We start from the raw sequence: 17253 nt of genomic DNA on the forward strand, positions 1-17253 counted from the left end.
GCTTCAATCGTGGTTCTACAAACGGAGGAATTACTGGGCATCTCGAACAACATTGGACTCTGACTACTGTGAAACCTGATTGGCAAGTAAGGTTAAGAGCAGATGATATTGAGTTGAGCCTATTGATTGTTATCGGGTCCACATGCGAGATAATCGATTGGACGGTATTGTGAATTTTAACACGAAGGAATGCATGTGTAAGGAATTCGACTCACTTGATATCTCGTGTTCGCATGCAATGGTGGCCGCTAGGGAACGAAAAATACCCATCCAAAGTCTTTGCATCGATTTTATACAGCAAACTCTAATGACTGCGTATACGGAGCCTATAAATCCACTCGGGCACATATATGAATGGAAGAGACCTGGATATGTAGAAAAGACTATCCTTCCTCCAAAGTTTGTGGCACAAGTCAGGCGATGGAGAGTGAGAAGAATACCATCCAAATGAGAATTTCGCAAACAAATAAAATATGGTAGGTATGGGAGTTATGGGCATATTCGAAAAAATTGTAGCAGACCGCTTACAAATGTGCGACGTACTGAAAAATGGCTGACTTAAATGTTGGTTGAGGTTGATTGTCTAAATATAGACTCAATTGGAACTTTAATTATCTCAATGTACTCACTATGTATGTCTCGATCTCTCAGAATGTCACTCATGCTCTTGTTATGTATACTCTTATAATGTCACTCATGCTTATGCATAGACTCATGTATAGACTCATGCATAGACTCATGTTTTATGTATAGACTCTTAGAATGTCACTCATGCTTATGTACAGACTCTTATGAATACCATCATAATGTGAATACCATTAGAATGTAAGTCTTGCTCTCTTTTAAAATTTCGCTCTCTCAATGTATCGCTCTCTCCATAAGTGTTGCTCTCCCTGAAAGTCTCGCTCTCTCTCAAAGTCTCACACTTTAAATAAATATAGTCAGAATAAGTAATAGATTCTAATGAAGTACATAAAAAATACATGTTTTACATACATAAAAAAATATGTTTTATACACATAAAAAATACGGAGTGTTTGCCCACAATTGACATGCTAACTGCATCTTATATTCACTCATTCTTTTATGAGTGATTACGGAAGGATCAGCACTAGTCACCAAATTTTCTAGTAATTTTATTGCAAAGATGCCACAATCAAACCACCCATGTTGTATGTTGCCGTTGATAGGTTAGGTGATTTTCCAACGGGATGTGGATAGGTCCAGCTCTGAACGTTTTACGTCACAGTAGTAAAGTAGGGATGGTACTGTGACAGTCAATGGCTCCAGCCAAGTCCCCAACGTCTTCATTAGTGTGTATGACAAAAGTGAATTGAACACGAATATATGGCTTCTATTAATGTCCATTACGAGGAGCATCCAGTGCTCACTGATGTTCATTGTCATATACATGAAATCGACATCTGCCCATTTGACATCGAATTTATTAGTGACGTAGTCTTTGTACGTATCTTCATCCTCCCATACTAGGGCAACCTCCAGTCTTTGCTTATTCTTATCCATTTAAATACCCCGCTACGAGTATTAAGGTGACAGAGAAAAATAAAATGAGAAGTTAAGTAACGAAATATATCATAGTAACATGACTTTACACAAAATATATCAAAGTTTACCGTTACTCCAATTGGCAAGATGGTGAACTTGTGCATGCACATGTCAGGTCGGTTATAAAGCTTTTCTTTCATAAAATGAAATAAAGTATTTACGGTCTGTACAAAAAATTACTATGTCAATCAAAGTACGAGATATCCAATTGTAAAGAAGTCAAGACTAGGAAACTTACATCGCACTCAACCCACGAACTCAGTTCAATCAATTCCTTGAAAAATTGCTTCGATAGTGGCTTAAAGGAATTCTCTCAAACCTCGTTATCTGTATTCTCATCAATGATCCAGACCATCATTTCGGTAAGGATAGTAAGTGGAACGTCATGTGCTACATTGTATCCGACAATCGCTCTGAATAGTGATGTAGGCACACCCGGGAGAGGATACTTAACCTTTTGACTTTCAGACAGAAGTTGTACCCTAGTTTCGTCATCTTTTGTTATTTTCTTCTTTAGTTGAGCTGAAGGTGTATATTTATCAACACTTTTCCTCTTACGACTAGTTCTTCAAGATTCCTACATAAACAGATAACAAAAAATTACTCATCAAGAAATATAAAAAAATATATAATTTCAAATCACGAAATATAAACAAAGATTACCGATTAATAAATTACTCACCAATGTAACTCCTTGTGTGGTTGTAACAATATTAGAAGTGTCGGCCTCTGAGATGTCAGACGTGTTGGCCTCTGTATGTGGTATAGTGAGTAAGTCAGACGTGTCAGCCTCTGAATGTGGGATGTCAATGGGTGAGGTAGACACGTCAGGCTGTGTATGTGGGACGTCGGCCTCTATAGGTTGGACGTCAGTGGGTGATGTTGTGGTATCAAGCTCTAGAGGAGGGATATGAGTAGGTGTAGTGGTGGTATTTGGAGGCTCTAGAGGGGGGATGAGAGTATGAGAGGCAGTCGTATTAGTGGTATCAGGATCAATAGGTGGGATAAGCGACATCGTGGCATCGTCACCTGTATGTGGGATGGGTGACCTTGTCATCTCATCAATCACCATGGAACCCTTCAATTAGTAAACATAAAATGATGAGTTCACGAACACGTAAAAACTAAATATAAAGCAACGATAGTAAATGCAAACCTTGCACATAGATTGTAACAGTGATTGGATGGTCGACAATTGTGCTTTCATGTCTATCATGTTTTCCTCGATCTTGGATACACGACTATCTAAACTTGATATATGACCATCCAACCTCGATAATGAGTTGTCAATGCTTCGCAGGTACAAATAAATATAATCGTTAAGATTGGCTCCCTTCCTGCGGCTAGGTCGCTCTCTATGGGAATCCGCAGGGTGGACATCAGGTGGGTTCAACTCATCCTCATCGCGTACGTCTCCCACCACATCATGGAACATATCAACACTATGTGTGTATGTCCCTACCTCCACCTTTCCACATTCTGCATCCTCGTACTCAACATGCTCATGTTTATCGTTGTTACCTCCACGATTATCATCATTGTCGCTTTCAGAACTACCTCCACTACTCGACCCACTGCCGCTTTCAGCACTATCATCATTGGCACCTAGATCGAATATAAGTCGTCTGTCCACTGGGGTATCCCGAAACTCCCTCTAAGCGTCGGTCATGACAAGACCCTCTTTAACCTTAGTCTGCATTAACATCCCAGTAAAATGATTAGTGTCAATTTAACAACCAAATAAACATATTATGCATAGAGTACACTTACATTGTTAGACTCGAATATGTCTCTCTCGAGTACTTTAAAGGACACTAAGTGGGAGCATGACCATCGTAATATACGAGGCAAAGCCACTTTGCTCATTCGCTCAACAATGTTCCCAGCTATCGATGCTGCTAGGATCTTGTACGTCCATACCTAAATAAGATTTAACATATATTAATACAAATAGTAATGTTAAATGAAACAACACGATTATCATGTTAACCAAATTTACCTGGAACGCTTGTGGAAATCCACACAAAGAGTACTTCACGACATAATTTTTATTTCCTTTCACCTTTGTCTTGTATAAACTAATCTTATCATTCAACGCAGTCTTTAGGGCATCGAGTGTCATCTCCCAAATAATAGTACCCCAGTCTAAACTGTTGTAATACTATATGTTTTGAACGTCCTTAATTCGTTTAAGTTCCACTACACTTTTCTGCTTGTTCTTTCTCATCATTGCAACCTCCGTGTAGTACACTAAGGTGATCTTCACAGCATCCTTATCATCTTCGAACTCCAACTTCTTGTATCTTTCTTCTAGTAGACTGATATGTAATGTGTCATTTGTCACTCGATTACCAAAATACTTGATTGCAAGTTCATACGAGGACTCCTCATTCTGATCAACTTGCATAGGGGATCGCCACAAACCAGTCATCAACAAAAAATCACCCTTTGAAAACGTGATGACCTTTCCGCCAACAGATAATCTTATTGAGTCAGCTTTCGTGCTCTTCACTTCTCTCAACAACATATGGTGGATAATCGGGCTGTTAAACACCATGTCAATGTCTACAAATCGCCCAAAAATCGTTCTCTTAAACATCTCTAACTGTCGTGGGGTAAGCTTCTCCTTCACAGTCTTGTTCACATTAGCAATGTGAGCCAAACTAACGACTTGATCAGGAAATCAGTCGACTACAAGTATTCTAAAATGTGCTATCTTAAATCACTTCTGCATGAAATAAAGATTCAATCAATAATTCCTTCAGATAAAAAAAATTGTAAACACAACATTTTGTTTCTCACTAAAACCACTCTTGCTTACATTGTCTCGTTAGTGTCTCTCTCTGGTGTCGCTCCCTCTGGTGATTTACTACCTGCTTGCTTTCGAATCCCAAATTGATGTAAGATTGTGAATATGTTGATTGCATGTTTCTTGTATGATGGAATGGAATGTTCTGCTATGATGGACCGATGAATAGGGATCCTTGGAATATAGTACTATGACCATGTTACCAAAGTTTGAATGTTGCAACGTCTTGATTGATGGTGAGTATTAACTCTTCTTTGGGTTGGTACCCTGTTTATGATTGTGATCTTTTAAGATCACTATCTATGAAAGTGTGCCTTTGGGTTTGCCCCTTGTGCCTATGTCTACACCTAAGTAATAGGATGTACACCTTCGACCCAATAGAATGCCTAAGTAATAGGATGTACACCTTCGATCCAATAGGAAGGCTAATAAGTACCCTAGTAGGCCCAATAGTGGGCCACTTACTAAGGTGAATGACAAGAAGAATCTATAATCCGACGGTAAAGACTTTACATCGCTTCCACACTTCATGCATCTAAAATTCTTTGATTGATTTATTTATTCGTTTGTTAATTTGTTTATTTAATCAATTTATTCTAAATTAGAGTTAGTGATACCTCGAACAATACATTTATGTTTTTTTTTTCCTTTTTGGAGTTTGTTTAATAAAGTCAATTTTGATTCTTTCACCCAAATTTATAAAAGACCTATTTTCAAGTTATGCATGCATATAGTAACGCCCTCTATGTTAGAGAGTCGGATTGTTACATTAAATATTTTGAAAGCGTTTAATAGAACACAAAAATTTGTATATTTTACGTCTGGGGAAACTTCACATTTGCTTGAGCGAAGCCATTGATAGGTAGAGCAGCCTCAGTTCCAGAAACACATTCATCTTCGACGTACGGAATTGTTCTCCACACATTCAACTTCATGGGAAGACTCCCTGCTCCTGTAAATTTACCAAGATATGAGCTCAAGTCAATGATCAAGTCTTTATGTTTGATATTGTAAAAGTGAGTTTCACCTTTAAAGCTTGTGTCTTTTTCCATGCAAACAGCAGCATAATGAGAACCAGACAGCTCCATCAGCGCAAAAGTCACATTGCTCGAGCAATTCTCCGGATCATTGCAAGACTCTACGCTTATTTCACAAGCCTAGCAAAACGTAGTCATTTATGATAATTCATATTCCAGAAAGTATTGCAAAACAATAATCCAATCCAACACATGTAACCTAAGACCCAAACCCTGTCTCACACACAAAGTTGGCTAAATGCCAATTTGGTAAAAAATTCCTATACAACAAACAATATATGTATCTTTAAAGGAAAAAAGAAATTACATTTGCACTCCATTTTCAAATTCTCTCTCATAAGAGTTCCTTTAAGTCTTGATGAATGCCTTACCTCATAAGTTTTACACCCAGGAAGACGTGAACCAGTGGCAGTTTTATCAAACCGAATAGTGAAAGTGTTGAATGGGACAGCCGAGAAGCCCCTACCCAATGCTTTAACATATGCCTCCTATAAAAGTTTCAGTAAATGAGTTTTGGTTACATCAACAAAAAGGAAGAGAACATGTTCAAATGCAGATGAAGTGACGTCACAGCTAACAAAAATTTCCAATATTCAATCATGGAAACAAGAAAAGTATAATCCAGAATATGGTTAGAGGGTAAATAATAATTACAGAAGCAAACAGACAATAAAATTCACTACAACAAAGAAAAAGTGACGTACATTTGATTTTCAGACTTGCCTAAGATCTCAAATGCAACTGCAAGTAGAAAATTGACGCATCATGGACGCTATTGCAACTGTGCTCACCTTCAGAGTCCATAATTTTATGAATTCCTGCCGCTGTCTTTCAGGATCTGAAATAGCAGATAAAACTTCTATTTCATTTGGAGAAAAGAAACGTTTAGCAAAAGCTATGATGTTGTTCTTTATCTTTCGTGTCTTCTCTTCCACATCTATACCAATCTGAATTAGAAATATCACACTAGTTAATTATGTTTAACAATAAATAATTTACTCAATAAAAATCCGAAGTAGACACTTACTGGAGAATGCAGAGTCACTCCACATGCTATCAAGGATGAAGAATGTGAGATGTTGAATTGCAATGGTGGCAGACATAGTTCACTGCTGTTTTGCAAATCTAACTATTCAACAATTATATAAATAAAAATATGAATAAATGGGAAAAAAACAATAAATAGAAAACAGAAAACAAAGTCACATGTAACTGTAAATATAAATGAAAAAAGGAAAAGAAATCACCTCAGGCTTCCCAAACATATTCTTTTTAAACTTCAACGCTTGTGGATCAATTTGACATTGTGTCAAATCTAGAAAGAAAATAGTGACAGTAAAAAACTTGCACGGCATATTTTAATACATGGTATATTTATCACCAAGTCCCACCATCCTATAAGCTTCCGTTGTGCAAGTATTAACACTACAAATAAAAATAAAATAGCAATAAGAGAACTTACATCTTGAAATGGTAGATCTTACCAAAGCACGAGCTAGCAAGGCTCTTTTTTGAACCTCCCCTTCTTGTATTTTCAGAACATTCTCCTTTTCATTTGGTGATAATAGATTTAAATAATGATTCTGAAGATGTATACTCTTTACTTCATCAGGTAAGATATACCAGATATGGGTTTCCCTACAAAGCAAGAAAGTATTTGAAAATAAAAATTTGGAGTAGGAGCCAATCTGAAATACTGAAAATTTTTGTAAGCCACAGGATCCACCGAACCACCAGACGGTGCTTGCACTGTACAACAGCGGCCACAGATCATTGAAATATACCACCCTGGTACCTGAACGAAATATTGTAAACTACAGGGAACTCCTAATGATTCACAAATAAATATTATTCAACATGACATAAACACTCATACATTTTAGATGGCAGTTGCATGGGAACAATATGGGATGCAGCAGTGGCAAAGCTCCTTTGGAAGAAATGCATGTTTGTTGCAGTGCTTGCTCTGTGCAGAGATGAAAAAAACATAGAAGCCGAACTGTACATATAATCAATCTGTGATAAAAGTCAATTTATGATCACGGCTCCATTGAAGAAACAAAAAAGATTGACCTGCAATAAAGTGAGTCTATTAAACATTAAAAATTGAAAGGACCAAGTGCAATACTACGAGAGCCATCAACGGTAGAAACTAAGTTCAACAATAACCAAACAAGAGCTTTAATCCATGCTAGGTGCCACCTTGGAAAAATGCATGCAGATAATCATAAACAAGATTTTTTCCTTGTATCCATGAGTGTACAGGCTAGTTTTACACGCACCTTGACCAATCTCACGGGACAACCCGTCTAACTCTACAACATTTACATATCAAGAAAACTTGTAGAATATTAAATCCTAGATAGGTGGCCACATGGATTGAGCCCATGATATATAAACAAGGTTAAATAACACATTAGTACCAATACATTGCCTCTTTTTTTTTTATAAGAAGTACCAATACATTGTCAATTATGTTCTTTTAATAAAGAAACCAACTTTTATGGAGAGGAAATGAAAGAATATACAAACGCAATACAAATCCCATGACAAAAAGATCCAAAAACAAATGTGTATGGCTGACCTCGCCAGAGGGGTCACTTATGTTGTATTTTAGTAATACTCACTCTTTCCACTCATGTTTTTCTCCTAGGTAAGGGCAAAGTCGATTGAAGCAGTTGATAGGACATGGCTAGTTATGTCATGAGGTCGCACAAGGTCTGTACTTTGGTGGGTTTTAGATGACTTACAATTTCCTCCAAGGTCTTAAGAACCCATAACCCGACTTTTCCTAGGATACACCTTAGGCGTTACTATGTGTGTATATCACAAATTCTGGGAAAAGTAAAACAAAACTAAAGTTGGAATAACAAAAAAATGTTTCATCAAGCCCTTTATTAAACTAACAAGAGAAAGAGTTAACTCGGGATCCCTTACATCAACATTTTAAAACAAAATAAGTTTTGACATATAAACTTTAAATTCATGGCTAACCCTTAAAATCAAAATTAGTTTGATAACAAACAAAGCCAATAAAATATTAACGCGAAAGCTCATGATAACTCCATCCCCATGACATAACTAGCAACGTCTTATCTACAGTCGTGATCGCCACTGTCCTTATCTGAGAGAAAAACATATGTGGAAAGGGTGACTATTAAGAAAATACTCAGTAAGTGACTCCCTAACGAGGTCAAACATGAACATTTGTGTCACATAGACGTTCAAATTTGACCCGTATAAAAACAAGTAGAATATAATTGTATGTGTCCATCCTCGTCACTCAGACTAGTCAGACAGACAAACAATGTACATAACTCATATAAACTAAAATTCCACATGTTACAGACATCTATGTCACTCAGACGAACAATGTGTTTAACTCATATACAGAGCATGTGTCATCATGTATATTGGCGTCACTCAAACTCATCAAACAAATCGTCAATGTACATGACACACTTATAAAAATAATAATCGAACATAGTACATCGCCACTTAGTCGATAAATAGTCCTATCACCACTCATAATCGACAGGCCCTAAAGCTGTTGTCAGAAAAGACACTTCTATTGATTTAGAAATCCAAAACTGACGAGCAATACTCCTCCTTTTGACTTAAAAACCCTTGCTCCAAAATCCTAACAAAAGACCAACAAGGTTAAACCCAAACCCTACATCACAACATTCAGTTTCTTCAGTTAAAGCTTACACAACTTGTAAATCACCTTGGAAGACCACTTATCTGATTTCTATCCCTAGGGTCTTAAGAACATATCAAACTCTCTATATCCCTAAAACCTTTTCCTCTAGAGCCCTATATTTCGAGCCAACCCTCTATCTATCTTTGAGGGTATTGCCACTGAATGGGCATTAAAAAATAATCACCCACGAAAACCCAAAACATACCCATCAACTAGCAGCAGCGACGGTGTAAGCAGCGGGGGTCGAGGTACTCCAGCAACGACGGGCTGAGAGTGAGATTAAGAGAGAGACAAAGATGGGAGAGACGAACGAGAGGGAAACAAAGAAAACGTATCAGAGAGGGAAGAAAACGGTTGGGAAAACGACTTACACGCGATCGACGGCTGGACCGCGTGCACTGGCGCGGACCGCAGACGACGGAAGGAGGTGGCGCGGGGGTGGGCGACGGCAGCGCTGCACGACGGCTGAGAAGCTCCCCTACCCGTCTGTTCGCGTGCGAGAGAGAGGCTAGAGCCTGGAGTTCTTTTTTTTTCTTTTTCTTTTTCTGGCTAAATTATATTATTATTATTATTATTATTATTATGATGGGGATTAGCAAAAACAAGCCCTATGACTACTCCATCCACTACAACATGTGCAAGGCAATGGGCTGAACCATTCGCAGAGCGCAGGCACTAAACAAAGGAATCGACCCAAGCAACCACAGTCAAAGCATCAATATCCAAGACAAAATAGAAAAGCCTAGATAAATCGAGCCCCACACAGTTAATAGCATTAATGAGTTTAGCACAATCATATTCCACAACTAGAGAGAGAAACCATCCCTAAACTTAGAAATAAAATCAGAAAGCTCCTTAATCACAAAGGGCTTCCAGGTTTTTGATACCCCAATTCATCAACATATGCTCACACCCAGCAAGAACAAGAGACCTAATGGAGTCATGAACCAACCAGCTGATACCACCCGCCCCATCACGATCAATCCACAATGCATCAGTGTTGATTTCTAGCGATAGGATCAGGAGGGCACCATGATCCATACCTCAACTGACTCACCTCTCTAGGAAAAGGAGGGCCCAAACAAAACCCGAATAAAACTCCTCAACATGTAAAGAAATCTTCCTTTTCAAAAGAGCTCTATCAGGAACAGAGCCACTAGAATTCACCAGATTACGATAGCTCCAAACATCCCACAGAAGGATGGTCGTGGTCTCCCGATTCGAACCAAAGAACTCCTTCATGATTCCATCCCAGCAATCCACCGAGCTCCAACAATCCTTGGCAACACCCAAAAGCCAATGTAATAAAAGGAAAAGGGAAAGCCAAATTCCTTTAATAAACTCGCATCCTTAAAACACATGACTGGAAGTCTCCACAAATTTCCTACAATACAGACAAAGAGGGAAGAATCCCCTTTTTCGGTCATGTTGGTTCGGGTAGGATGGATGTCATTGATTGTTTTCCACAAGGAGATCTTCACCCTAGGCGACACCTTAAGCTTCTACACCAAATTTGAAAAAGGCTTAAGCCTAAGGGGATCCAATCTAGAGGCTAACACCGCAACCTTCTCACAAACCGGCAAGTTATAGCACCAAAGAGCAACCTTTAGGATCCAAGCCCCAAATAATCTCATCCACACCCTTATGTCCCCTCCTGGGCATATTAAGTATAGACTTAGCATCATCAAGAGAAAACATTTACCAATTAAGAATGAATTCCAATTCCCTTCGGGGTTAAGTAGATCACAAATGTGATTCGACTCCAAGTTTCTATCCAAACAAATAGGGGTTTAAAAACATGTACCCTCCAACCTAGGATCCTTTTAAATGTAGATACTAGCATCATATCCTTTTAAATGTAGATACTAGCATCATATCCTTTTAAATGTAGATACTAGCATCATATCCTTTTAAATGTAGATACTAGCATCATTCTCAATTCTTCATCTATATCCCTTCAAGAACAACTCTCTCTCCCAAACAATGCCCCTGTAGATTAAGGAAGGGTTATTCCTTAGGGAGGCCTTGAGGAAGTCGCAATCTTGAAAATATCTATCTTTAAGCACTTTAGCAAGCAAACAATTAGAATCTCTAATAATCCTCCAGTTTTGCTTGGCCAACATAGCTTGGTTGAAGAGATGTAAGTCATGGAACCCTAGTCCACCAGCCTCCTTACTAACATATAACTTTCTCCAGTTCATCTAGTGGGCTTTCATCTTATCCCCATTGTAGCCCCACCAAAACTAAGCACACGTATTGTTAATATCATCCTATAACCCTTTGGAAGCTTAAAGTAGCTCATCATATTAAATAAGGAAAGCTTGGGCAACAGACAAGATGATCATCTACTTCTCGCTTTAAGAAGGAGGCTCTCTTTCAGCCTTGCAGCACCTTACACACCCTGTCACACAATCTATTAAAGAGTTGCGATTTGTTCCTTTCATTATGAGCCAGCATCACGAGGTATATCCCAAACGACTTCACCTTTTTGACTCCCAGAATATTGTTAATGTCATTCGACAAAGAGAGCCCAAAACATTCTTATTGATTAGACATTCAGATTTATCAAGATTGATTTTTTATCCAGAAGCTTCTTCATACACTTTTAGAATCGAGCAGATATGTCTGCATTAATCTAAAGAAGCTTTGAAGAAGATCAAATTTTTATCAGCAAAAAATAAATGTGAGGTAGAAGTACAATGATGATTAATTCTAAGACCATGAATGAGAGAGAAAGATTCTTCCCTTCGCAATAGAGCGGAAAGACTTTTCAACACATATAAGAAAAAGATAATGGAAAAGAGGACCCCTTTATTGGAGCCCTTTACACGGGACAAAATCCTACTGAGTGATGCCATTGATAAACACCGAAAACCTGACTAATTTCATGCAGTTCATAATAGCCAAAATCAAGGACAGACTAAACCCCAATGTAGTGAGCATGACATGGAGAAAGGGCCATTCAACTCTTTCATAGGCCCTGCTCATATCTAGCTTGAGAGCCATCTACCCCTCCTTTCCTTTTCTCTTACTATTAATGACATGAATGCACTCAAAAGCCCATAATAGCATTATCAGTAATAAGACTCCTAGGGACAAAGGTAGATTGAGCTTGGGAAATAATCACATCCAGGAATTTTTCTATTCTATTGGCCGATAATTTTGTAACTAATGTTGCATAGGCTAATAGGTTAAAACTTGCTCATGTGCTTTGGCCTTGGAACTTTAGGAATCAACGTGATGTATATTTTGTTGAGGGCCTCCTCGTGATTAAGGACCCCCCAAACACATATTAATAGTATCCACCCCACAATATTCCAGAATTTTTGATAAAAATTTATATGAATCCCATAAGAACCAGGGGCTTTCCTGGGGCTTGTACTTTTGATCGCCCATATAATCTCCTCTTTAGAAAATAGCCTATTCAAATCCCTTCCGTTGATGTCAGATGGCTTTCCAGACAAACAATTGGTAGTGTTACGAGTGGCAATCCCTCCCAGCGAGGACGACCAATTAAGCCATTCCTTGTTAGACCTGCTTTTCCGGTATTGTTCTTCCTCATCCAAAAAATTCAAGCTCCTTCTCCACGTTAAAGGGCTCATTATCCCAATCCCTACCCGAGGAGCCTATAAGAGTATTGATTTCAACCTTTTTCCTGATGATAGCATTTTTCAATGAACCCTTCAATCTATCTTTGTTCCACTTAGCAAGTTATTTAGACAGTAATTTAATTTACTGGGGAAAGACCACACTCTCTCTTTGATTTTTACTCCAACAATCTTGAATAATCTCTCTACACTCTTGAAACTATACCCAACACTTTTTAAATCTAATAGATTTGCAAATTTTTCGATCGAGACAAGGATTACTTAACACCTGCAAGTTAGCAACAATAGGTTTATGATCAAAGTTATACAAATTTAAATGGCTAACTTAGATACAAGAGAATCTGAATGCCAGATCGTTGTTGATAAGAAATTGATCCAATCTTTCTTGGATGAAGCTCCCATTATAAGTTTTCCTTTTCCAAGTGAACATATTTCCAAGCCGCAATGTTTTGTAGATCCTTGTCAGTTTCATCAATATCATTATCCTCTATTACAACTATTCTTCCTTCTCCTCTTCCATTAGACTTAATTGTCCAAGCATCTTGCTTATCGGCTCCATTACCAAATCTTGGGACACCACAAAGATCACCAAGCGGATCCCTTACACAAGCCACAAGGTTGTCCTATCGCTCATAAGCTTTCCTTCTATGAGAAACTAGAGCCCTATTACTCAAAACTTCATATACATATCATAGTTAAAAACCTATATTAGGAAATTTTAAATTTACGTTCTTTTTCCATTACCATCCAAAAACAAAATTTCAAATACATTCATTTCAAATCTTTCTAGTTCCAGACAAAGTAAAATTTTGTACTTGTGTCAAAAAAACTATCTTTAAACTTTCTAAAATAGTTCAAAAATACCATTACCGTTCGTATTGGATGAAAACTATAGGAATTGTTTGGGCCTCCAACTTCATATAGGTGAAGTGGGCTATTATAACCCATGTTTGGGTTCTAATTATTAATAGTTGGTATTTGCTCTATCCATCGTCATTCCCTTTCAATCTCAAAGGATAAAAATAAAAACACCAACACCTATTAAGCAAAGAGGTTTATGGCACACTGATGTGTTAGTGACTAAGAGGTTTGTGATTCTAATCTCCTACTCTTATTGTTCTAAAAGAACCATTAAACTAAAAAAACAGAGTAGACGAATTTTCTCTTTATTCTTCGGTTTCTTAATCTTCACCTTTCCTAACCCAATATTTTATTTTCCTATCTAAGATGAATCGCTTTGTCAAGAAAGACACGACACTCATGACATGACGCCACAGTTGGAAGGTCATTGACCTTGGAGCTAAACAACCCATTCACACGACTCCCTAGATGGAACAAATTAGTGATTATTGAAATGAGTTTTACCAGAAGGTGAAGGAAAACGTACCCATCAATTCTTTAAAAAAAAAAATTAAAAAATGAAAGTAGAGAGGGAGAGAAATTAATATATAAGTGAGTAATAAGTTTGTCACTTTTTATATCTCTATAGTTGGAGCATAGTGTCTTATCCATTTATTCATTCGACCCAACTTGACTGGACTTTTTTTTTCCGCATTTGATTGTGCGACGGTGTGGGTTAAAACTCGATAATTGATTTTGGGGATTGGAAATTATAATTTCAAAAAAGATATTTCAAGGTGAGGAAGACAGAGAAAGAATAGGAAGACAATATATGAAAATTTACCTACATTTTTTTTTAGATTGAAAGGGAATAAAGATGGAGGGAGGGGGTGACAAAGGATGGAGAGAGAGAAGAGAGAAGTGATTTTCCATTTTATTTTTAATTTAAAAGTGTATAAACATAATATAAAAATACTTAACATAATATTAAAATACTTAATTAATATAGTATGACTTTTTAAACCTATTTTTCAAAACTGGGAGACTAATTGACCAAATTAAAACTTTAAGTACCAAACATACCTGCCAAAGTTCTTTAGGGCGTTCATATATTAAAAGTGCCAACCATATTCCTACCACCCCTAGATAGTTGTAAAGAGACATCCTCTTCAGTGGAAACCCACTGTTTCTTCTTCGAAGCCACTTTGGAAAGCAAAAGTTCTCTCCAAAGCAAAGTATTGCGCTTGAAGAGTTATGCAAGACAATTCCTGAAGGGATCGAATCCTGTAGTGGAAGTGTTCTCTCGTTTGAGATCGCCTTGCATCCCGCAATTCAATTTTTACATTAAACAAATTCGTTGTACTAGACGGAATAGAGAAACACGTAAACTAGCATGCTATTGGGGAAAGAGTTAGAATGCTTCTTACCTTTGTAGTTTCCTCAAGTGCCACAAATCCTCTCTAAGGTTCTAATGAACGGATCTCCAAACGGTCTCGATCACGAACAACTCCTTGAGCTATCTCAAATATTACCACGAGAGTTACCTCGTTATTTCAATAGAGGGATAGGTGGTATCCAACTATTGGGAGAGGGAGAGGAGAAAAGTGTTTTAGAGAGTTGAGAGGATTTGTGGCTTAGAGAAAATTCTGCACAATAACACTAAGGAGTTGTGTATTGTCAGAGTTTTTCTGTAATCAAAGTATGTGTTGCCAAAGGGTCATGGGGAGGTCTTTATATAGAGAAGAGTGAAGCATCTTTCCCAATATATTTTCCTTTTCTATAATTAATTAAATAAAATTTATTTAATTAATTAGTCCATTTAATTAAATAATATTTATTCAATTAATTTGTCCAATTAAATAACACTTATTTAATTTTAATTTTCACAATAATTAAATACATATTTATACATTAAACTCAATTTAATGTATACATTTAATTATCATATACGTCCCATGTATATGTGCAAAAACTCTCTATTAATAAATTCTTTGTGAATCTAATTTACTTGAATTAATTAATTTGAATCTTATTCAAATATTGCTCTCCAATTTAATTATAGATCATATGCATAAATAATTTTATATTAATCACATTGATATATAGTTTCCTCCAATTAATTTGAACAATTCAAATTTTCCTTCCTAAATATTCTCTAGTGAGCTCATGAGGGGACCTAGTAGACCTATAGATCCTAAGCTCCAACGATATGAGATTAATTAGTTGAACTCATTAACCAAGTTAATCGATATTCGTTAACTGTGGGTCACTCTACTAAAGATCCGCAACTACACTTTTCTCACTACAGATATATTTCTATGTCCACTGATATAGACCAATACCAGTAAGTTAGTCCTTCACAAGTGTTCGTAACTCTAACTGGGTCAAATTACCATTTTACCCTTGGGTTACTTCTGACTCCTTAAATACCAGTGATCCTCTAATGAACAACATGTTTATGGTTTCAACCAATAAACAGAAACCCCTTTTGGGCCGATGAGAGGGTAGGGCTTGTTGTTCAAGTCCCAGAGACACCACTTAAGGGAACATTCATCTACTTATCCTCAATGAAGGAAGGAATGGATTCCATCTTGTATTATTATGTTTCAAGCCCTCCACTCGGTCTTGTCCCCAAAATGGTAGGCATATTGGGTCGACAATCTGACCACGCTCACCCATGCAAATCAGACAACCCCTCTGAACAGGAGTTCATAATATACTTAAGATTTAGACTAAGTCATCTAGGTCCTCCTATTGAATTAGGAACCAAACTAGTCAATGGTGTTACATTTAGTGATTACTATTTCGCAGTCCAATCTTATGCAAACTCATTGCATAGGATACCCCCACTCGCGTGTCACCTACATGAATGAGTTGGATCATTACGTTTGTATCAAATACAAAGTGGGTCATATTCATAGCGTTACCAGAATAAGGTACCTAACATTATCCCTATACTATAGACCCTTTAGGTTATATCTTAAACATTGATCCCTGTATGTCTCCACATACAGTTCAAGACTCATAAGACAACCTTAGATGTTAGCTTATTGAATTTAGGGTGATTAAGACAAAATAGACAACAATACAAACAATGACATTTATTGGTTTAACATCTATAACACTTTATTGATGGCGATCAATTAATAACATTTACTATCTACGAGTTTTAGGGCATAAAACCCAGCAATTCCGACCAAAGTCAATATGATTGAAAAATGAATCATTGCTTATCTGTTATGTTTGTTTTGTAAGAAAGCTTTGGAGTCTACTTCCCATGTACTATGGACCTGTAAGTTTATTGATTGACCGATTGTGTATGAGTGATAAAAATGAGAGCAAAAATGGTGTAAGTGCAAATGGTGTAAGTGCAAGCATACATTGTCAATGAAATAATAAATCTTGGAGTATTCCAACAGTCGAATCCCATGAGACTAGTTCAAATTTAAATTCTTTTAAGCAATGAAATCAATGTAACCAAAAGTAACTAAGTTGTGTGAACAGATATAAAATAGACTGAATGTTGATTAAAAGCGGTAAACAAGAATGGATGAATAGGGATATAGTTATGTTTCGACCAACTAGGCAGTATGTCTTGGGCAATCCGACCACATCATACTTGGATAGTAACTTAGTCATGGATAGAACACTCTTCCTATTTGGTCTTGGGTCAAGTTCCTTTTGGAGCTC

At 37.1% G+C, this 17253-nt stretch overlaps 2 protein-coding genes across 9 annotated transcripts; both read right to left on the reverse strand.

Annotated features, from left to right (window-relative positions):
• Positions 1 to 1036: 1036 nt before the first annotated feature.
• On the reverse strand, positions 1037 to 3478 carry LOC120074969 (uncharacterized). The gene is made up of 4 exons (XM_039028089.2): positions 3337 to 3478; positions 2723 to 3259; positions 2249 to 2644; positions 1037 to 2143 (listed from the first exon to the last, which is right to left on the reverse strand). Exons 2-4 carry the CDS (start codon positions 2999 to 3001, stop codon positions 2135 to 2137), a joined length of 684 nt encoding a protein of 227 aa, XP_038884017.1. The 5' UTR covers positions 3002 to 3259; positions 3337 to 3478; the 3' UTR covers positions 1037 to 2134.
• Positions 3479 to 5011: 1533 nt separating this feature from the next.
• Positions 5012 to 9671, reverse strand: LOC120076568 (uncharacterized). Of its 8 annotated transcripts, none has more exons than XM_039030439.2 (10): positions 9487 to 9671; positions 7289 to 7485; positions 7147 to 7200; positions 6875 to 7050; positions 6660 to 6727; positions 6440 to 6541; positions 6204 to 6359; positions 5784 to 5900; positions 5403 to 5532; positions 5012 to 5327 (listed from the first exon to the last, which is right to left on the reverse strand). In XM_039030439.2, exons 2-10 carry the CDS (start codon positions 7417 to 7419, stop codon positions 5191 to 5193), a joined length of 1071 nt encoding a protein of 356 aa, XP_038886367.1. In that variant the 5' UTR covers positions 7420 to 7485; positions 9487 to 9671; the 3' UTR covers positions 5012 to 5190. The 8 variants fall into 8 exon arrangements, 7 of the variants coding, with proteins under 7 accessions (XP_038886367.1, XP_038886366.1, XP_090169518.1 ...); XM_039030438.2 differs by having other exon boundaries at positions 7144 to 7200; XM_090313392.1 differs by lacking the exon at positions 7147 to 7200 and adding an exon at positions 9321 to 9382 and having other exon boundaries at positions 9487 to 9627.
• Between the last annotated feature and the right edge of the window lie 7582 nt (positions 9672 to 17253).

The sequence above is a fragment of the Benincasa hispida genome, chromosome 4 (assembly GCF_027475165.1).
Source record: "Benincasa hispida cultivar pf3 chromosome 4, pf3_genome.v1.1, whole genome shotgun sequence".
Taxonomy (NCBI): domain Eukaryota; kingdom Viridiplantae; phylum Streptophyta; class Magnoliopsida; order Cucurbitales; family Cucurbitaceae; genus Benincasa; species Benincasa hispida.

Excerpts from the sequence above, each read along its gene's own strand:
- LOC120074969 (XM_039028089.2), bottom strand. The coding sequence starts at position 3,001 with ATGTTCCATGATGTGGTGGGAGACGTACGCGATGAGGATGAGTTGAAC. Across the intron at positions 2,645-2,722 it reads TGTTACAATCTATGTGCAAG|GGTTCCATGGTGATTGATGA; the intron begins GTTTGCATTTAC and ends TACTAATTGAAG.
- LOC120076568 (XM_039030435.2), bottom strand. The coding sequence starts at position 7,419 with ATGTACAGTTCGGCTTCTATGTTTTTTTCATCTCTGCACAGAGCAAGC. Across the intron at positions 6,360-6,439 it reads GAGTGACTCTGCATTCTCCA|ATTGGTATAGATGTGGAAGA; the intron begins GTAAGTGTCTAC and ends TTTCTAATTCAG. Across the intron at positions 5,328-5,402 it reads AAAAGACACAAGCTTTAAAG|GAGCAGGGAGTCTTCCCATG; the intron begins GTGAAACTCACT and ends GTAAATTTACAG.